Here is a 22,638-nt window from a genome sequence, read left to right as displayed (position 1 = left end):
CACAGCAGTGTGCTGGCTAAAGAAACCCAGGACCAACCAAGGACATTTCTCTGGCACAAACGTTCCCGGTGAGGTAGGATTTCATCACCCCAAATGTAAACCAATCATCTCAGAAAAGGTTAAAAACAGGTTTTTGAGAAGGGGGAAAAATAGTCCCTTTGGACAGGAAAGTATATTTAATGGGGTGAGGGGAAGCACTCAGATCCACATGTTCACCAATTACTTTGAAAACAGTACTTCGGAAAAGAGACACAACTGGAATTAGGAATCAAATGGTTTGGTATCTAATTTGCAACAATCGATTAAGCTGACTATTTTAGCAGAGGAGGTTCAGCAGCAGGTCAGCTCACCTGGAATGAACAACTAATCCAAAGATTGTGTTCAGCTTTGAAACGGATAAGCATTTGAATGAGGTTTAATTATGAGGTTAGAATGACTTACCATAGGGGTGGCACGGTGGCACAGTGGTTAGCACTGCTGCCTCACGGCGCCAAGGACCCGGAGTCGATCCCGGCTCTGGGTCACTGACCGTGTGCAGTTGGCACATTCTCTCCATGTCTGCATGGGTCTCACCCCAACAACCCAAAGATGTGCAGGGTCGGTGAATTGGTCACGCTAAATTGCCCCTTAATTGGAAAATAAATTATAATTGGTACTCTAAATTAAAAAAAAAATGACTTACCAGATCACCCCATTTGGATGATAGCAGGTGCACCTCCCGTAGGAACTAAAGACTGCTTGAATTGCTGGTTCATCTGCTCTGTCTTCTTGCACGATACAGGTAATCCTCTGGCGGTAAGTAAAAATCAGAATGGCCAAATTTCCGGAGGGGTAGCTTATTGTTAAGGAAATAAAGCAATCCAACCTTAAAGGTTTTCGACTGAAACAAAGAATTCAAGCCCCTGGAAAGGATTAACAAGGTTAATACATTCTCCGGGCCTTCAGTCTGGGGTATGTGAGCCACTCCGCCAGTACTACACCCAGCCAGCATCAGGGAAGAACAATAATCCTGAGCGCCGACCCTTTGTCTGCTCTGACAATCTGTTTCATTCTCCAGCGATGCTGATTACTTCCAGTATTTCTGCTTTCATTTCACATTTCCAGCTTCCGTAGTCTGCTGTCTAGTGAGTCTTGGTGGAAAGCGGTCATCAGTGGGTGATGATTTGAGTGCAGACTCATGCTGTGCTCCTTGACTGCCCTAGCAGCCTGCTGTGTGCATCCACACACTCCCAGTGGGAAATACCACTTGGGCAGATGCTTGTGAAAAGTCCCTATCCCCCGCATGAGTCAATGAGGTGGGAGGCAGGTTGGCAAAGGATTGTCAGCCTATCGAACCGTGTGCCCAAATTTCTTTGCCATTGATATCAGTGGCTAAGACAAATGGGACGTAATATAAAAGCAGAGTACAGATTTGTTTGGAGCCTGTTTTGTGCTACTGCTTTAGATCAGCTTCACCTTCTCTGCCCCTGAGGTGTGGAGAAACATCTGCATAAAATAACCAGCTTAACCACAACTGGATCCTCCAGATACATCTTTTATTTCTTAACACCATTCTCTTTACTCTTGCACCACAAAACCTTCTGTCATTTAATCTCCCCTCGCCTCCCTATCACAGATCTTCCCTTTTGTTCTTCTCAATTTGTCACTTGTTCAAAATCTATTATATTTCCAACTTTTTTCAGCTTGGATGAAAGATCACTGAGCTGTTATAAAATTTGCTTTTCTCCCCACAGATACTCCAGACCTGCTGAGCATTTCCAGGGTTTTCATTTTTTATTCACAATTTTGTTAATGTAGCGCACAAAGAATTTTATCTTCTGTGTTTATCAGAGCTTTTGCATCACGTTGAGGAGACTATTACACATCCTGTTGTACCCAATGAATTACAATCTGCATCCACTATGCTTCAATTTCAGCACTTTTCACAAAGGATACAATATCTGAGCCATTCCATCTGGAAAAGCCGTAAGAAACTTATTCCCATTCTTGTAGTGCTTCACCGTGAAAGAGGACGGAAAATCCTTGACAAAAGGGTAAAGATCAAACAAAGGTGAATGTTGCAGTCTATTCCCCAAAGCTTCACTAGGGAATATCAATGAGGGAGGGCTCAATTGGTTTGTTTGCATACTTTCTGGCGAGCACTAACATCACTGTTTATTTTGTGCTGCAACACTAGAGGGAGCACTTGCTGCATGTGCATAGTGTTAGACTCGATGTCAGAATGTCAGCTGCTGCATTCAAACAAGTTGGCTAGACACAGACTAACACTGAGCAGTTCTTAACCAATTGAAAGTTCTTGTATCCACTTTACCTATTGTTTGCAAACAGTTCCTACTGTAAAACCTGCTTCTGACAAGTCAGCTCAGCAGCAGGAGTGACTGTATGGTAACATAGTAAGGAAGGTCAGGCAAAAGGCCACCCTGCCAATTCCTGTGAGACATTCAAAAGAATTTTCAATATTTAATAACTGACAATCTCTTGAGCTGCAGGAGGTTGTGGGGGCGGCACAGTGGTTAGCACTGCTGCCTCACAGTGCCAGAGACCCGGGTTCAATTCCAACGTTGGGTAACTGTGTGGAGTTTGCACATTCTTCATGTGTCTGTGTGTGTTTCCTCCGGGTGCTGCGGTTTCCTCCCACAGTCCAAAGATGTGCAGGTTAGGTGGATTGGCTGCGCTAAATTGCCTCCAGGTGGGGTTACAGGGATTGGGCCTAGGCAGAGTGCCCTTTAAGAAGGTCAGTGCAGACTCAAAGGGGCCAAATGGCCTCCTTCTGCCATATCATGTGATTCTATTTCAAATTCCCTGTGAGTTTTCTGCACATAGTACTACTCATCCTTTTTGCTAAACAAATTCTGTACGATCTGTGTATTTACTTGAGCTTTCCATGTCCTCCATCTACACTTTCTGACTTTGGAAATATGAGGGTGGGTGATAGAAATATAGATTGATTCATCACCCTGATTCTTTCATGGGATGTGGGCGACATTGGCTAGGACAACAAAGTCAACCACATTGCTGTGGGTCGAGTCTTCTAAGTGAAACATGTTGCATTACATGGAGGGGACTACTGTGTGCCTCCTAAGGAGTGCTCTTACCGTAGACTAGTTTTGAAGGTTATGCTGATAAGGATATAGGATGAGTGGGAGAGAGGAAGCTCGCATGGAGTTGGAACACTGCCATGGCCTCCTTCTGCAAGGTACATTGTGTGATATTACGTAGAATTCTCTCCATAGTCTCAATAAACACAGTAATATGTTAAACCTACAAAATATCTCCACATACCTTGTGCCATTTGAATGTATCATCCCCTTCTACTGTAAAAGTATTCTCCCATTCATCCTCATCCTCTTTGATTTCTTTCAAGGTGACGAAATCCAATGAAGTTGATAAGTGAAAAGCAATTGTAGTGACCTTTTTTGGTGCTTGAGTTAAGATGGTGGATGGGCATCAGAGAAAAGAAATGAGAGATCATTCAAAACAGCGATGTATACTCCTGTTCCTTTGTTCCATAAAACATGGAACTTATCTCTACTCCCATTTCTGGCCAAAGGTTATTAGTCCATCAGAGAGCGCAACATGATGTACAACTCCTGATCCCCTCAGGTGGAAAACCGTGAGGTTGTGATTCCCTGAGATTCTCTCCCGCCAAGTCGCCATTCCCAAAGTGAAAGATAAATCCAGCAACCCTGTGCTTCCGGAGCGTGACATTCCTAACTTCAGTCTGTATTTCCAAGTAGCAAGTCTCAGTTGTAAGAGCACAATCTCTTGGAATGTGCTTTTAAGTTGCTGGTCCTACTGAAATTGCGTCTGTGTCTTGGAACTGCTCTGGAATCCATCCCATTTACACTGCAATGCAGTTTCAGCTGCAAGCAATAATTAACCAAGCTCTTTGACACATAAGATCATAAGAACTAGTAGTTGGAGTAGATCATAAGGTTTTTCGAGCCTGTTCCGACATTCAATAACATCATGGCTGTTTGACTTCAATTGTATTTTCCAGCCTTATCCCCGTATCCCACAACAAAGTCCAAAGATCTATCCATCTCAGTCTTGGAAGCGGAGCATCCAAATGCCATCTGGGATAGAGACTTCCTTGAGTGAAGAAATTCCTCCTCATCTCAACCAACTCAACCCTGAGACTGTGCCACCTTGTTCTAGACTCTCCAACCAGGGCAACAACTTCTTGGCATCTATCCTATCAAACCTCAGAAGAATCTGAGATCATCTCACCTAAATTCTCCAGAGAGTAAAGACCCAACCTACTTAACCTCTCGTCAGAGCGAGAGAGAGGACCCAGCGACAGACAGCAGCACGTAAAATAGCGGGAGAGAGGACAGACTAGAAAAGTTTCTGTAGGAATCTTAAAAGGAAATGATCGGCAAAGTAAATGTGAGCCCACTATAGGCAGAGACAAGGGAACTTATAATGGGAATAAGAAAATGGCAGAGTCGGTCTTCATGGAGAAGGATACACAAAAACTCCCAAAAATACTGAAGAACCAAGGGACCAGCGAGAATGAGAAACTGAACAAATCCGTATTAGTATAAAAGTAAAACTAGAGAATTAAAAAAAAAAAAAGTTTTTATTGGTTTTACAATTATTTACAGTAACATTTGTTATGGATCACACACAATAGTAAAAACAACGAAGAAAAAAAAACTGGAATCTACAAAATGGGTATACAAATGGGAATAATGAGGGACAGGCAGACCTTTAGATATTCACGCAAATGGACCTATGTACAGGAATGGGGGCCTCTTATTTACGCCCCTGCTGCCCCTGGTACGAGGGTGTACTGGGTAGAGGGTGGTGTTTAGCGTTGGCCTTGTGTGCTTCGGGTTTGCTGCTGTGGTCGCCCCCATGTGTGCCTTCGCCCTTTGTCCTATCTGGCTCTCCTGTCTTGCTGGCCTTGATGTCTTCATCCCCCCCCTCCCCCATCTCTCCCTCCGTTGTCCTGTTCGGTCCATCGTCCATCCCCCTTGCTCATTGGTTATTGGTCATGAACCGGTCTTGGAATAGGCTGGTGAATAGCCTCCACGTGCTGTGGAAGTCTTCCTCCGATTCCCCCAATGGCATATTTCATTAAAAGCAAATTACTGCGGATGCTGGAATCTGAAACGAAAGAGAAAATGCTGGAAAATCTCAACAGGTCTGGCAGCATCTGTAGGGAGAGAAAAGAGCTAACGTTTTGAGTCCAATGACTCTTGTCAAAGCTAACAGAGAAAGTGGGAAATATATATACTGAGGAGTGAGAATGAAAGATGAGTCATAGCCACAGAAACCCAAGGAAACCGGGTGCTAATGCCCACCGAGACCAAGGGGAAAGAGTGCTGATGGCAGTCCCCAGAGAGAACAAAAGATGTGAAAGGCTAAACAGCAGAGAAACTAACATCAGAGGGTGAACTGTGACAAATGTAGATTTGAGGGAGGGGAAGGGGGAAGCAAAGAGGAGAAAGGGTAAGGAAAGGTGGATAAGATGGTGGGGGGGGGGGGTTAATATATATTAAGAAAGACAGAAATGGTAAAGGACAGTTAAAATGAAATGGGATGAAAACAAATGGTCGAGGTGGGCTGGTGCTAATCATCTGAAGTTGTTGAATTCGATGTTGAGACCGGAAGGCTGTAGCGTGCCTAACCAGAAGATGAGATGTTGTTCCTCCAGTTTGCGTTGAGCTTCACTGGAACATTGCAGCAGGGCAAGGACAGACATGTGGACATGGGAGCAGGGTCTTTTGTTAAAATGACAAGCAACGGGAAAATCAGGGTCCTGAATGCTCACCGACCGAAGATGCTCAGCAAAGCATATTTTATTATTTCTAATTTGGGATACTGTCAAGTCCGACATCCAGTCTGCGGCCTTGGGTGGCGCTGCTGATCAACAGCCATGCAGGAGTCTTCGGTGGGCGATAAGGGAGGTAAAGGCTAGGGGTGTCTGTTCTCCCCATAAAGAGGTCTGGCTGTTCCGAAACTCTGAAGGCTGCCATGAGCAGGCACGGCACTACCCTTGCCCCAACCATCTTAGACATGGCCTCGAAGAAAGCTGTCCAGTACCCGACAAGTGTGGGCCAAGACCAGAACATGTGGATATGGATGGCCGGGCCTCTCTGGCACTGTTCACATTTGAACTCTGCCTCCGGGAAGATCCCATTTATTCATGTTCTAGTTAAGTGCACCCTGTGCACCATCTTTAGCTGCGTAAGCTCAGCCTTGCACATGAGGAGGTGGAGTTTGCCTTGGGCAGTGCTTCGATCCAGAGTCCTCTTTCTATCTCATCCCTAACTCTTCCTCCTACTTCTCCGCATCTTGTCCAGTGGTGACCATACTAGTAGCCGTACGTACGTGTCCGCGCAGTTCCCGTCCCCTAGCTCGCCCACGGTTAGAAGTCTGTCCAGTAGGGAGTGTCCTGGTAGCTGAGGGAACATTGCAGTTTCCTTTCGGAGGAAGTTCCTTATTGTATCGTAGCTCATTCTCTTTTGGGAGCTGGTGCTTATCCATGAATTCCCCCAGGGTCACTACTCTAACATCTATGTATAAGTCCCCTACTGTCAGTCCTGCCTCCATCTTTTAAAGGCGACGTCCATAGTTGCCAGCAGGAACATATGGTCCTTGGAGATGAGGGCCATGGTGGACAAAGTGGTGACTCAGTTTGTTCCACATTCTCAGTGTGGCCACTACCACTGGGCTTCTTGAGTATCTGGCTGGGAGGAATGGGAGTGGAGCCACAGCCAGTGCTCGCAGGAATATTCCCATGCAGGAAGTCTTCATTTTGACCCATTCCACTCTCGGCTCCTTGACCCATCCCGTACTCTTTCTGCGGTAGTTGCCCCGTTGTAGAATAGGGTATTTGGGAGAGTCTGGCCTCCCATGTTCCTCCTTCTTTGCAGCACATTCTTTCTGATCCTTGGGTTCCTCCCCGTCACACAAATGAATCCGTGTCCAGTTATGGCCTATTTGAACCCCAGGGTATAACAAATCCTTCCCCCCCCCCCTGCCCCCGGTGGGTTCACAGAGAAGATTTTGCTCTTATTCAGCTTAAGTTTGTAACCTAAGAAGGTTCTGAATTCCCTTCGGAGTTCCATTATTCCTTCCAATTTCCCCCAAACCATTTCTTTACTAAAACACTTTTCTGTTTTCTTGAGCCTCGGGGAGCCTCTGTTAAACCCAGCAGGAAAGGCGCCTCGCATATTGGGCCGCCATATTGACTGGCTGTCAAAAGCTTCACCCCTCCCCTTCCCCCATTTTTGACCCCCACAACCTCGGGGAGGCCCCAGGAACATCCCCTCATCTCCCCCTCAACCTGGGCCCGATCCCTGGCAATGCCAACCGGTCTCATAGTGAGCATATGGACAAACACCATCAGGGAGCCAGCCTAACAGTTCCCCTGCCAGGATGGCACTGCCAGGAAGCCAGAGGGAATGCCAGGGTGTCACCCTGCCTTGTCCCCAACCACCCGGGGGTCTCTAACGGCCTGGGAGACCCCCTAGGTGCCATTACGTCTGAAATGAAATTGAAAATCGCTTATTGTCACAAGTAGGCTTCAATGAAGTTACTGTGAAAAGCCCCTAGTCGCCACATTCCGGCGCCTGTTCGGGGAGGCTGGTACGGGAATTGAACCATGCTGCTGGCCTGCTTGGTCTGCTTTAAAAGCCAGCGATTTAGCCCAGTGTGCTAAACCAGCCCCTAAAATCGCTTATTGTCACATTTGTGGAAACCAGCACTAAACGGCGCCATGGCGATACCTCCCAGGTACGGCCGTTTGGTCCTGAGCACCAGAAAATCCTGCGAATGTATATTTAAATTAGCCCCTTGGCTCATTTAAATATGCAGATCTGGATCACGCCCAATGAGGGCGTGATGAAGATTGCGACGACCTGTGAGATTTTGTTTAATATTGCGAGGCATATTAAGCTTCGCAAATCTCATGAGTGGCCTCTTGTGAGATTCAACGGCGTCGGCCCGACACCAAGTCGGGTGCGGCAAGGCCGCTAAATTGCGCCCCATGTGACAACTGGCTAATTGCTTGCTGTGCCAGCATGCTAACTTGCCATGTTGTTTGTATGAGGTCATCCAAGTTTCTCTGAAAATCTACATTTAAATGTTTCTCACCATCTAAAAAATATTCTGCCCTTCTATTTTTCCCACAAAAGTGAACAACCTTATATTTCACCATGTTCTACTCCATCTGCCACCTTATTGTCCACCAGATCCCACTGCAGCCTCTGTGTCCTCCTCGCAGTTCACTGTTCCACATAGATTTATATTTTCAGCAAACTTAGATACATTACTCTTGGTTTCTTCGACTAATTCATGAATATAAATTATAAATAGCCGAGGCCTCAGCACTGATCAGTGGCACCCCACTTGTTACAGCCTGGCAACTTGAAAATGTCCCGTTTACCCCTACCCTTGCACTTCCTGACCACGAACCAATCCTCAATTCAGACTAATAAATAATCCCCAACTCTCTGAACCCTTACTGGAGGCCCAATGTTCAAATATACAAACAAAATGGAACACTTAAACCACACGAGGAAGTTAAAATAAAAATCTGAACCACATGAAGAAAACTTACCGACAGAAAGTCGCCGCTGATTTTCTTTTGCCTTTTTCAGAAACTTTTCCATTTCTCTGTCACGTAACCTGGCAAAGCATAACAAAAACATTAAGGTCTGACCAAGTAACATAAAAAGATACACACATGAACATACGAATTAGGAGCAGGATTAGGCCACTCGGCCCCTTGGGCCTGTTGCACCATTCAATAAGATTGTGGCTGTTCTGATTGTAACTTTAACCCCACAGTCCTCTCGACCCTCGATAACCTTTCACTCCCGGTGTTAATCGAGGATCTATCTCGCCCTGCCGTAAAAATATTTAAAGATTTTGCTTCCACTGCCTTTTGAGGAAGAGAGTTCCAGAAACTTACCACCCTCTGAGAAAATAATTCTCCTCCTCTCCGTCTTAAATGGGTTACCCCGGATTTTTGAACAGTAACCCCTAATTCTAGATTCTCCCACAAGAGGAAACATCCTCTCCATGTCCACCCCGTCGACACCCCTCAGGATTTTAAAGTTTTAGGATCAAGTCGCCTCTTACTCTTCTAAGCTCTAGTGGAAACAAACCTGACCTCCAACCTTTCCTCATAAGACAACCCAGCCATTCCTGGTATTATCAAGTAAATCATCACTGAACTGCTTTGAACGTATTAACACCTCTTTAAATAAGGAGACCAACACTGAACACAATACTCCTGATGTGGTCTCAAAGCCATTTGGGTAGCAGTAAAATTGACTAAAGTTATCGGCAAGCAAAAAATGTTTCCACTTGAGTCAGAGGTTTATCTTAAAATTAAAAATCTAGGCTGCAACCCCCCCCCTCTTCCCACATGTTTAGCGGTGGTAGAGGCAGCCTGCCATTGGCTGGTGATGGGATCCTCTAGTCCCATCGTTGACAATTGCGTGTCCTGTTGTTTGCACCCTCCCTTCCCCCCCCGGTAACACCTGGAAAATCCTGCCTCTCGTCTGAATCTAGGGCGCGATTCTCCCAAAAGGGAACAAAGTCTCTTAGTGAGCGCGTTTAGTCGCGTGACTCCAGGCGTTCGCAGTGCCAAGAAACACATGGCTATTCAACGGCACTTGCGTTGTATAAGGGGCCTGAACGGGGAACGTGCGGCCGAGGCTGCACATAGCACCCATTGCACAGTGAGCGAGCGGAGCCCCCAGTGTAGTGAGACATCGGGATGCCATTTTTAAATGGTGTCCCAATCTCTGAGGCCCCCAAAGTGATCCACGGCCCCAGCCCAAACGCACTATGGAGGGGTCCCCAGCCCCCCATGCAGCGCCCACGCAGGGCATCCCCGGCTTGATCGCGCACATGCACACACTGCCAGCTTGGCACCTTTGCAGCGCCAACCTGGCACCTTGGCAGTGCCTATGCCAGCTGGCAGTGCCAGGCTGCCACCCAGGTGTCACTGCCAGAATGCCCTTGTGCTACCAACAGTGTCTGGGCACCACCCTACCCAAAGGGCAAGCAGCTGGGGACCTCCGATCCCCTGGGAGACCCCCATCACGTCTGGTCCCCGTTTGTGGGCACCAGTGCTGAATGGCGCTCACCCAAGGTCTCTGAGGCGAAGGGGATGAATCCAAAAGCCCCAGGTATCTCGGGAATCTGCACATTAGAGTAATACTAACTGCCCCACTCTAATATGCAGATTTGCCAAAATGTGTTCCCGCCCATTGTGGGCAGGATTTACACTGTAACGTCTTGCGAGATCGCGTTGGATCTTGCGAGGTGCTGCGAGCCGCTTTGATTCTGGGAGGGGGGTGTCCCGGCTTTTACCGGCCACGCTGCGCTGCGTCGAGCTGCTTTTCTGGCGCAGCGTGGCCATTGGATTGCGCCCCTAACTTCTGGTCGTCATGGTTTTGGTCATACATTTGTGTCAACCTTTCTCCATTTCACTTTTGCCACGCTGTAATTAGCACCACCAGCGACAGCACTCCAGTATTTCCCACGATTCGGTCCACAGAAAGTTGTGCTCCAAATAACCTTGCTTCCAAAATTGCTGTCAGCTTTGCTATTCAGTTATAAGTAATGTAAGATTACATTATTGTACAAAAATAAGCGTGTATGACATTAAAATGGGAACGGAATTATTTTAGCACACTGGCCACTGAGTACTACCTTTGGTCTTGAATCTTTCTACTTTTTAAACAAAAACTTTCACAATTAAGGAGCCAATTTAGTGTGACCAATCCACCTACCCTACACATCTTTGGGTTGTGGGGGTGAGACCCATGCAGACGGACAGTGACCCGGGGCCGGGATCAAACCCAGGTCCTCTCCGCTGTGAGGCAGCAGTGCTAACCACCATGCCGGCCTCTGAATCTTTCTGTGAAAAAAAAACTATGGGAGATGGACTAATCTCCATCCAAACGCAACAAAAATGATGCTTTTAAAGGACTGGTGAGCAAATTCATCAGCCAGTGTTGATGACGTAGGCATCTAGTCTGCATCGTTTTATAACAATCAAATTGGCTGCGGCGAATCACATGATTGGGCTGATTATCCTGCATTTTATTGACAATGAGGAACATTCCTGCAAGCTGAGCTTTCAAAATAAAACTAAAACAAACACTAGCGGCAGGATATTACCTCATTGCTGCTCTCTCCTTGGCTTGTTCCCTCTCGAGTAGACTGCTAAACGGAAGGTGAGGTGAGATATCAATCATTTCCAAACCAGCCTTCAGTCTCAAGAAATCTTCTTCTCTCATGAGGAACTCAAACAAGTCCTGATACTGTTTACAGCAAAAGAGCTGCGAAGGAAAGAAACTAAATCACGCACCGCGAAAGGTTTAAAAGATTCACCATGTACAGTATTAGCTGCAGTGTTTTCTTTCCATCCCCCCAAAAAAGAGCCTCTTCAGAACAAAACATCACATTATTCTGTAACACATTTGTGAGGCTGGTGGGGTAGGATCTATACGCATGGGTCTCGCATGTTTGTTTTGCGGATCTGGGATCTGAGACACCAAGCAACAGGGAATGTTTCATCAACCAGGAAAACAAATCCCAGGGGAGTAAGTCACCAAAGAAACTTTCATATTTCTCCTGAAGGCTAGATTGAGATCGATGTTGGGGGTGAAAGGGGGTGGAGGTCATCGGGGGTAGGTGGGAATGTGGCGCATGATCCGGTCAGCCACGGTCTTATTGAATGGTGGAGCAGGCTCGATGGGCCGAATGGTCTACCCCTGCTCCTGATTTGTATGTTTAATTACCTTTTTTTATTCTTTCACGGCACGTGGGCGTCGCTGGCAAGGCCTGCAATTATTGCCCAGCCCTGATTGCCGTTGAGAAGAGAGGAAACATCAAGAAAGATTGTATGTACATAAGAACTGCAGAAACTGTAAATATCGGTCGCAAAGTTTCATTATGTAAAATTAAAAGTACCATTTAAAGAAAAAAGAATCTGGTGATGAACCACCTTCTTGAGCCGCTGCAGTCCACGTGGTGTAGGTACACCCACAATGCTGTTAGGGAGGGAGTTCCGGGTTTTTGACCCAGAGACAGTGAAGGAACGGCAATATGTTTTCAAGCCAGGATGGCGAGTAGCTTTGAGGTGAATTTGCAGATGGTGATATCTCCATGCATCTGCTGCCTTCTAGGTGGTAGAGGTCACAGGTTTAGAAGGTGCTGTTGATGGAGCCTTGGCGAGTCTGCAGCGCAACTTGTAAATAGTGCACACTGCTGTCACTGTGCATCGGCAATGGAGAGAGCAAATGTTTGTGGAAGGGGTGCTAACCAAAGGGGCTGTTCTGTCCTGGGTGGTGTCGAGCTTCTTGAGTGTTGTCGGAGTTGCATTCATCCAGTCAACGGAGAGTCTTTCATCACACTCCTCACTTGTGCCTTGTAAATGGTGGACAGGCTTTGGCTAGTCTGTAGACAGAGTTACTGTCTAAAGAATTCCCAGCCTCTGACCTGCTCTTGTAACCACAATATTTATATGGCTGGTCCAGTTCAATGTGTGTGAATGTACGAATATACAAATTAGGAACAGACATTGGCCATTTGGCCCCTTGAGCCCGCTCCACCATTCAATAAAATCATGGCTGATCTGATTTTAACCTCTGCTCCACATTTCCACCTTCCCCGATAACCTTCCTATCAATGGGAATCTCCAGGATGTTTATACATTAAAGAAGCCGTCCCCTATGGACAAGCCCTCCGTATACACAGGGTCTGCTCAGACGAGGAGGAACGTAACAGACATCTACAGACACTGAAAGATGCCCTTGTACGAACGGGATATGGCGCTCGACTCATCGATCGACAGTTCCAACGCGCCACAGCAAAAGACCGCAGCGACCGCCTCAGAAGACAAACACGGGACACAACCGACAGAGTACCTTCGTCGTCCAGTACTTCCCCGATTCAGTGATGGTAATGGCATTGAATGTTAAAGGGAAATGGTTAGATTCTCTCTTGTTGTAGATGGTCTTTGCCTGGCCCTCGTGTGGTACAAATGTTGTTTGTCATTTATCAACTCAAGCCTGAACATCCAGATCTTTCTGCATGTGGGAGTGGACTGCTTCAGAATCTGTGGAGTCGTCAGCAGACATCTCCACTTCTTACTTTATGAAGGTGAGAAGGGCATTGTTGAAGCAGCTGAAACTGCAGGAAGTCACCAAAACCCATTGGATATCACCTTCCAAACCCACGACCACTACCATCTAGAAGGACAAGGGCAGCAGATACCTGGGAACCCCACCGCCTGCAAATTTCCATCCAAGTCACTCACCATCCTGACTTGGAAATATATTGCCGCTCCTTCACTGTCGCTGGAACTGCTTTCATAACAACACAGTGGGTGTACTTACACCATAAGGACTGCAATGGTTCAAGAAGACAGCTCACCATCATCTTCTCATGGGAAATTAGGGATCAGCCATAAATGCTGACCTAGCCAGTGAATCCAATATCTCTTGATTGAATAAAAAAAATAGTTGGGTCAAGGACACTACCCTGAGGAACTCCTGCAGTGATACCCTGGGACTGACCTCCAACAATCACAGTCATCTTCCTATGTTCTTTGTATGACTCCAATCAGTTGAAAGTTCCCGCTTTGACAAAGAGTCATCGGACTCGAAACGTTAACTCTTTTCTCTCCCTACAGATGCTGCCAGACCTGTTGAGATTTTCCAGCATTTTCTCTTTTGTTTCAGATTCCAGCATCCGCAGTAATTTGCTTTTATTATTTATGAAAGTTCCCCCCACTGGTTCCAGTTTTACTGGCTTCCGTGATGCCACATTGGGTCAATTGTGACCTTTAATGTTAAGAGCAGTCACTCTCACCTCTCAGTGAATTCAGCCCTTTTGTCCATGTTTGAACCAAAGCTGCAATGAGGACAGGAGCTGAATGCCCTGGCAGAACCCTAACTGAGCATCAGTGAGCAGGTTATTGCTGAGTAAGTGCCGCTTGATAGCTCTGTCAATTATATCTTCCATCACTTTGCTGATGATCTAAACTGATGGGGTGGGAATTGGCCAGGTTAAATTTGTCCATTTTTTGTGGACAGGACATACCTGAGCAATTTATCGCATTGTTGGGTTGATGCCAGTGTTGTAGCTGTATCGGAACAGCTTGGCTGAGGGCGCAGCAAGTTCTGGTTCACAAGGTTTCAGTACTATTGCCGGAACATCGTCAGGGTCCATAGCCTTTGAAGTATACAGTGCCTTCAGCCGTTTCTTGACATCACGTGGAGTGAACCAAATTGACAGAAGTCGAAGATCAGTGCTTGGGGTCCTCCGGAGGAGGCTGAAATAGATCATCCACTCGGCACTTCTAGCTGAAGATTATTGTAAATGTTTCAGTGTTGTCTCTTGCATTGGTGAGCTGAGCTCCCCCACCATTGAGGATGGGGATATCAGTGAAGCCTTCTGCTCCAGTAAGTTATTTAATTGTCCACTGCCATTCACAACTTGATGTGGCAACTGGATGTGGCAGGACTGCAAAGCTTAGATTTGATCAGTTGGTTGTGGGATTGCTTAGCCCTCTGTTTATTACTTGCTGCTTTCATTGTTTGGCAAGCAAGTAGTCCTATGTTGGAGCTTCACCAGGCTGCCACTTCATTTTTCAGCATGCCTGGTGCTGTTCCTGGCATGCCCACCAGCACTCTTCATTGAGCAAGGTTGATCCCCTGGCTTGGTGGTAATGGTAGAGTGGGGGGGGTGCAGAGCAATGAGGTTGCAGATTGTGGTCGAGTACAATTCTGCTGCTGCTGATGTCCCACTGCGCCTCATGGATGCCCAGACTTGAGTTGCTAGATCTGTTCAAAGTCTATCCCATTTAGCACAGTGGTAGTGCCACACAACACGATGGAGGGTATCCTCGATGTGAAAATGATGGGACTACAACTCCACAAGGACCGGTACCGATACTGTCATGGGTATTTGCAGATTGCGGAGGATGAGGCCTAGTAGATTTTTCCCTTGTGCTGGTTCCCTCGCCGGTCTGCCCCAGGCCCAGTAAAGCAGCTTTATGTCCTTTAGGATTCAGCCGACTCCGTAGTGGTGCTACTGAGCAACTTTTGGTGATGGACATTGTAGACCCCACCCAAAGTACATTCTATGCCCAGCCGCCCTCAGTGCTTCCTCCAAGTAGTGTTTAACATGGAGGAGTCCTGATTCATCAGCTGAGGGTGTGTGGCAGGTGGTAACCTGCAGGAGATTTCCTTGCCCATGTTTGACCTGACACCATGAGACTTCATGGGGGTCCAGAGTGGATGTTGAGAACTCCCAGGAAAATTCCCTCCTGACTGTATACCACCACGTTGCCACCTCTGCAGAGTTTGACCTGGGATGGAACATCATCCTGGCTTATTGCTGTTCCATTGGGCCAAGATCCTGCACTCTCTCCCTAATAGCACCTTGAGTGTAGTTCCACTACTTGCCCACAACGCTTTAAGAAGGCAGTGCAGCACCACCCCACCTCCTAAAGAGTAATTCGGGATGGGCTATAAAAGCTGGCCTTGCCGGCGAAGTCCACATCCCATGAATTAATTAAAAAAGAAAAGTCAATTTTGGAGGTGAACCAGCATCAGATAGTTTGCTGACGCTCACCGTATAGGCTCACAAAGAATGGCTACTTGGGTTCAGCGCTGGAGGGCGACTAGATATCGTGGGTCCATTAGACTTGGATGATTGCTTTCATTCAATCACAAATTGAAGTACGTGGAGAAATAAATGTAAAATGGGAGAAGGCCGAGTGTACTCACCGTTTCAGTTGCTTCTGTGCTCAGTTGTTTGGGTGTAGGTAAGGGTTTTAGGTTTTTGCCACAAAATTGGCACAGATCAAATCCAACTGATACCTGCAGAAAAAATCAGATGGGTCAGTTCCAATTCTTACTCAGCATGTTGAGGTCTGTAACAGACAGACACACGTAGCAGTGTTGGAATAATGCAGCGGACTGGAACTTTGCTGCTCTATATTACAGGGTGCAGGGACCTGGGGCGAAATTCTCTGGTATTGGCCCGATGTCCGCCGACTGGTGCCCAAAACGGCGCAAATCAGTCGGGCATCACGCCGCCCCAAAGGTGCAGAATGCTCCGCATCTTGGGGGGCCGAGCCCCAACCTTAAGGGGCTAGGCCCGCGCCGGACGAATTTCCGCCCTGCCAGCTGGTGGAAAAGGCCTTTGGTGCCCCACCAGCTGGCGCGGAAATGACATCTCCGGGCGGTGCATGCGCGGGAGCGTTAGCGGCCGCTGACGGCATTCCTGCGCATGCGCAGTGGAGGGGGTCTCTTCCGCCTCCGCCATGGTGGAGACCGTGGCGAAGGCGGAAGGAAAAGAGTGCCCCCACGGCACAGGTCCACCCGTGGATCGGTGGGCCCCGATCGCGGGCCAGGCCACCGTGGGGGCACCCCCCCGGGGCCAGATCGCCCCGTGCCCCCCCCAGGACCCCGGAGCCCACCTGCACCACCTTGTCCCGCCGGTAAGGTAGGTGGTTTAATCTACGCCGGCGGGACAGGCATTTTAGCAGCGGGACTTCGGCCCATCCGGGCCAGAGAATCGGGGGGGGGGGGGGGGGGGGGGGGGCAACCGGCGCGGCGCGATTCCCTCCCCCGCCGAATATCCGGTGCCGGAGAATTCGGCAACCGGCGGGGGCGGGATTCACGCCAGCCCCCGGCAATTCTCCGACCCGGCGGGGGGTCGGAGAATCTCGCCCCAGGTTCTTGGAATGTATTAAGAGTTACTTGGCTCTGCACAGATGCTGCCAGACCTGCCGAATATTTCCAGAACGTGCTGCTGTTATATCAGGTTTCTACCAGCTGAGGTATTGTGCTTTTCAACTAGGGATACCTTGATGGGAGAGTAGTTGATGTCTCAGGAATAACATGTTTAAAACTAATGCTTAACCTTGGTCCAAAGCTTGCACGGAGAGGTATATTTGAAGATAGCTTCCCACTGTTTTGAAATCATTTAATTTGCAGAATAAGGTATTTTATTAACCAGTCCTGTTCTTGGTGGATGTAAGAAGTTGTGTTGTGCCTTCAGACAGGGGCTTGTACTTACCACAGATTCTCTGAACTGGTCCCACTTGTGCTCCCTGGTAGGTTTTGAAGGTTGCAGTGGCTCAACCTAGGGAAGTAAGATATTTCTATTAATAATGCCGGCCACAGGAGAGGTGCTGGGCGATTGGAGTATAGCCAATATGGTGCCATTATTCAAGAAGGAAGGCAGGGATAAACCAGGAAACTACAGGCCAGTCGGTCTAACCTCAGTGGGGAAACTATTGGAAGCAATTCTGAGAGACAGAATTAACCTGCATTTGGAGAGGCAGCAATTAATCAAGAACAGTCAGCATGGTTTTGTTAAGGGCAGATCATGTCTGACCAACTTGATTGAATTTTTCGAAGAGGTGACCAGGTGTGTAGATGACAGCAATACATTTGACGCAGCCTGCTTGGACTTCAGCAAGACTTTTCATGGGAGGTCTGTAACAGACAGGCACACACAACAGTGTTGGAATAATGCAGCGGACTGGAATTCAGCTGCTCTGTGTTACTGAAATAAGTAAATTTTCATATCATAAAATTTACAGTACAGGAGGCCATTTGGCCCATCGAGCCTGCATCGGCCCTTGGAAAGAGCACCCCACTTAAGTGCACACCTCCACCATATCCCTGTAACCCCACCTAACATTTTTTTGGGGACCTTAAGGGCAATTTATCCTGGCCAATCCACCAAACCTGCACATCTTTGGACTGTGGGAGGAAACCGGAGCACCCGGAGGAAACCCACGCAGACACGGGGAGGACGTGCAGACTCCGCACAGACAGTGACCCAAGCCGGGAATCGAACCTGGGACCTTGGAGCTGTGAAGCAACTGTGCTACCGTGCTGCTCACGGGTGCAGGGACCTGGTTCTCGGAATGTCTTCGGGTCTGCACAGATGCTGCCAGATCTGCTGAGTCTTTACAGTGCTTGCTGCTTTTATTTCAGGTTTCTAGCAGCTGCAGTATTGTGCTTTTCCATTGTGCTTTTCCATCAGGGATACCTTAATGGGAGGGTAGTTGATGTCTCAGGAATAACATGTTTGAAACTAATGTTCATCTTTGGTCCAAAGCTTGCACGGAGAGGTATATTTGAAGATAGCTTCCTCCTGTTTTGAATTCATTTAATTTGCAGAATAAGGTATTTTAATAACCAGTCCTGTTCTTGCTGAATGTGAGAAGTTGCACTGTGCTTTCTGACAGGGGGCTTGTACTTACCACAGACTCTCTGAACTGGTCCCACTTGTACTCCCTGGTAGGTTTAGAAGGTTGCACTGGCTCAACCTAGGGAAGTAAGATATTTCTATTAATAGTGACAGAAGTATCTCTGGCCGGGCGACTCGAGAGTAGCCAATATGGTGCCATTATTCAAGAATGAAGGCAGGGATAAATAAGGAAACTATAGGCCAGTCAGTCTAACTTTAGTGGGGAAACTATTGGAAGCCATTCTGAGAGACAGAATTAATTAACATTTGGAGAGGCAGGGATTAATCGAAGAGTCAGCATGGTTTTGTTAAGGGCAGGTCAAGTCTGACCGACTTGATTGAATTTTTCGAAGAGGTGACCAGGTGTGTAGAAGACGGCAATACATAATAATAATAATCTTTATTTGTCAAAAGTAGGCTTACATTAACATTGCAAGGAAGTTAGTGTGAAAAGCCCCTAGTAGCCACATCCGGCGCCTGTTCGGGTACATAGAGGGAGAATTCAGAATGTGCAATTCACCTAACAGCACGTCTTTTGGGAGGAAACTGGAGCACCCGGAGGAAACACACGCAGACACGGGGGAGGAAACGCACGCAGACACGGGGAGAAAGTGCTGACTCCGCACAGACAGTGACCCAAGCCGGGAATTGAATCTGGTACCCTGGCGTTGTGAAGCAACTGTGCTACCATGCTGCTCTATTGACGTAGTCTGCTTAGACTTCAGCAAGGCTTTTCATAAGGTCCCACATGGTGGACTGTTTGTGAAGATAAGGGCCCATGGGATCCAAGGAAATTTTGCAAATTGGATCCAGAATTGGCCGAGTGGCAGGAAGCAGAGGGTGATGGTGGAGGGGTGTTTTTCTGACGGGAAGCCTGTGTCCAGTTGGGGTTCTTGCTGTTTGTGGTTTACATAAATTATATAGATATGAATGTCGGAGGGTTGATCAGCAGATGATACAAAAATTGGTGGGATGATAAACAGTGAGGAGGATAGACTTAGAGTACAGGAGGATATGGAGGGGCTGATCAGTGGCAAATGGGATTCAATTTGGATAAGCGTGAGGTGATGCAATTGGGCAGGACAAACACGGCTAGGAAATACATGCTAAAGGGCAGGACCCTGGGAAACACCGAGGATCAGAGGGACCTTGGTGTGGATGTTCAATGGTCCTCTAAGGTAGCAGAGCAGGTGGATACAGTGGTTAAGAAGGCATATAGTGGGGCGGCATGAGGCACAGTGGATAGCACTGGGACTGAGGCGCTGAGGACCCGGCCCTGGGTCACTCTCCATGTGGAGTTTGCACATTCTCCCCATGTCTGTGTGGTTTTCACCCCACAACCCAAAGATGTGCAAGTTAGGTGGACTGTTCACGCTAAGTTGCCCCTTAATTGGAAAAATATATATAATTGGGTACTCTAAATTTATATTTTTAAAAAAGGCATATAGTGTATTTGCTTTTATTAACCAAGACGTAGAATTTAAGAGCAGGGGGTTATGCTGGAACTGTATATAATGTTGGTTAGGCCACAGCTAGAGTATTGTGTGCAGTTCTGGAATCCACATTACAGGAGGGATGTGATAGCACTGGAAAGGGTGCAGAGAAGATTTACCAGGAGGTTGTCTAGGCTGAAGAGTTTTAGTCCAGAGACTGAATAGACTGGGATTATTTTCCTTGAAGCAGAGGATCATTGGGATCGTTTCTGGGGCAGATGGGACCTGTATAAGCGGGATGGGTGCATCTAAATTGGAGGGGGACAAATATCCCAGCAGGGAGGTTTGTTCATGCTACTGGACAGGGTTTAAACTAATTTGGTAGGGGGGGGTGGGATCCAAAGTAACAGTGCAGTGGGTGGGAATATGGAGTCAAATTTAGAGGATAAAACAGGTAGGTCCAGTGGGCAGAGCAGACAGGGGTATGGAAGGCACATGGGAGGATTGGTAGGCTAAACTGAATTTATTTCAATGCAAGGAGCCTGACGAGCAAGACTGATGAGCTCAGGGTGTCGATCAGCACACGGAATTATGACATTATTACAATCACGAAAACTTGGTTGAATTAAGGCCAGGACTGGCAGCTGAACGTCCCAAGGTAGAGAGGTTCCAGACGTGATAGAGGGGGACATAGATAGAGTAGACACAAAGAAACTTTTCCCCTTAGTGGAAGGATCAATGACCAGGGGGCATATATTTAAGGTAAAGGGCAGGAGGATTAGAGGGGATTTGAGGAAAAGTTTTCTCACCCAGAGGGAGGTGGGAGTTTAGAACTAACTGCCTGAAAGGGTGGTGGAGGCAGAGACCCTCATAACATTTATGAAGCATTTAGATGTGCACTTGTGATGCCAAGGCAAATATGGCTCTGGGCCAAGTGCTGGAAAATGGAATTAGAATATTTAGGTGGTTGTTTTTGACCGGTGCAGAACATGCAGACTCCGCACAGACAGTGACCCAAGCCGGGAATTGAACCCAGGTCTCTGGTACTGTGAAGCAAAAGTGCTAACCACTGTGCTACCTTGCCATTCATAGAGTTGAGGAAAAGATTGGTCACATTATAATCACAGAATCTCTGCCATGTAGAAGGAGGCCATTCAGCCTATTGAGTCTGCACCGACCGTCCGAAAGAGCACTATACTTAGTCCACTCCTCCATCTACCCCACCCTATCTCGGTAACCTTGTAACCTAACCTGCACATCGCTGGTCACTAAAGGGCAATTTAGCATGGCCAATCCACCGAACCTGCACATCTTTGGACTGTGGGAGGAAACCGGAGCATCCGGGGAGGAAGTGACCCAAGGTCGGAATTGAACCCGGGTCTCAGGCGCTGTGAGCGGTGCTAAGCACTGTGCTACCATGGTGCCCAATTACAGGCTCGAGGCTCAATGGCCTACTTCTGTTTCAAACCAAAATTAAAGGGGGGGAGCATTTGGGGTCAGTGGTTTATAAAACAATGAAAGAGAACCAGACAATTTAAGAAAGGAGGGTAGGAGATTAGGGAAGCAAAGAGGTAGGAGGGAATGTCAAAAAGTATCACAGAACTGTTTTGGTGCAGAAGGTGGCCATTTGGCCCATCTCGTCTGCACCAGCTCTCCGAGTGAATAATTCACAGAGTGCCACTCTCCCACTCGGATAACAGATAACAGTCTAATTCCGTTTCTGATGCTTCGATTGAACCTGCCTCCACCACCCTCTCAGGCTGTGCATTCCAAACCCTAACCACTCACTGTGTAAAAATATTTTCCTCATATCACTTTTGCTTCATTGACGATATACTTTAAATCTTTAATAATAATAATCTTTATTGTCACAAGTGGGCTTACATTAACACTGCAATGAAGTTACTGTGAAAATCCCCTAGTCACCACATTCCGGCGCCTGTTCGGGTTCATGGATGGAGAATTCAGAATGTCCAAATTGCCTAACAGCATGCCTTTCGGGACATGTGGGAGGAAACTGGAGCACCCTGAGGAAACCCACGCAGACACAGGGAGAACGTGCAGACTCCGCACAGACAGTGACCCAAGGCGGGTATCGAACCTGGGACCCTGGCACTGTCAAGCAACAGTGCTATCCACTGTGCTACCGTGCCACCCCAAAGAGTTGCCTTGCATTGGCCCCTCTTGTTCTTGAATGGTTTCTCCTATCTACTCTGCCCCAACCCCTCCTGATTTTGAATGCCTATCAAATCTCTCAGAATCATAGAATCCCTACAGTGCAGAAAGAGCCATTTGGCCCATCGAGTCTGCGCCAACCCGCTGAAAGAGCACTCTATCTAGGCCCACTCCCCATCCTAGTCTCATAACCCAGTAACCCCACCTAACGTTTCTTTTGGACACTAAGGGGCACTTTAGCATGGCCAATCCACCTAACCTGTACATCTTTGGACTGTGGGAGGAAACCGGAGCACCCGGAGGAAACCCACGCAGACACGGGGAGAACGTGCAGACTCCACACAGACATACTAGAATTGAACCCGGCTTCCTGGCGCTGTGAGGCAGCAGTGCTAACCACTGTGCTACCGTGTCCCCCAGGAAGAAAACAGTCCTTGTCCAATCTATCTTCAATACTGAAGTGAATATGAAACAGAACAGTAAAGTACCCTACAGTTAGGGTAAAAAGTGAATAGTTAGCTGAGAGAGTGAGTTAATTGAGAACGCACAGAAATCATCTGGGGCACCTAGTAAGTAATTCACTTTGGCGTTTACAAAATAGAGCAGAAGGACCAATTTGGCGAGAAGATAGTCCAGAATTTGGCAAAAGCGAGATGAAAATATTATGAGAAGTCAAAGTAAATGAGTTGATTTAGTTAAACCAAAGGGGAACAAGGTGTTGGTACTGATGAAATATGTCGAAGGATTCCGTGGGAAATTGGGAAAGAATTGATGGAGG

At 47.4% G+C, this 22,638-nt stretch overlaps 1 protein-coding gene across 6 annotated transcripts in view; it reads right to left on the bottom strand.

The window, feature by feature from the left end:
• Nucleotides 1-22,638, bottom strand: part of LOC140389586 (glutamate-rich protein 6) — a 90,502-nt gene that overhangs the window by 28,726 nt on the left and 39,138 nt on the right. For all 6 annotated transcript variants that reach the window (XM_072473846.1, XM_072473841.1, XM_072473842.1 and 3 more), the window contains 8 exons: nt 18,266-18,331; nt 17,068-17,133; nt 15,771-15,863; nt 11,152-11,312; nt 8,573-8,640; nt 3,283-3,422; nt 1,936-2,021; nt 683-835 (listed from right to left, as the gene is read on the bottom strand). In XM_072473846.1, coding sequence (XP_072329947.1) covers nt 683-835; nt 1,936-2,021; nt 3,283-3,422; nt 8,573-8,640; nt 11,152-11,312; nt 15,771-15,863; nt 17,068-17,133; nt 18,266-18,331 — 833 coding nt within the window. The remainder of the gene's footprint in view (nt 1-682; nt 836-1,935; nt 2,022-3,282; nt 3,423-8,572; nt 8,641-11,151; nt 11,313-15,770; nt 15,864-17,067; nt 17,134-18,265; nt 18,332-22,638) is intronic.

The sequence above is a fragment of the Scyliorhinus torazame genome, chromosome 14 (genome assembly GCF_047496885.1).
Source record: "Scyliorhinus torazame isolate Kashiwa2021f chromosome 14, sScyTor2.1, whole genome shotgun sequence".
NCBI classification, from domain to species: domain Eukaryota; kingdom Metazoa; phylum Chordata; class Chondrichthyes; order Carcharhiniformes; family Scyliorhinidae; genus Scyliorhinus; species Scyliorhinus torazame.
Note: the sequence above shows the minus strand (reverse complement) of the source record. Positions and strands in the feature narration are given on the sequence as shown.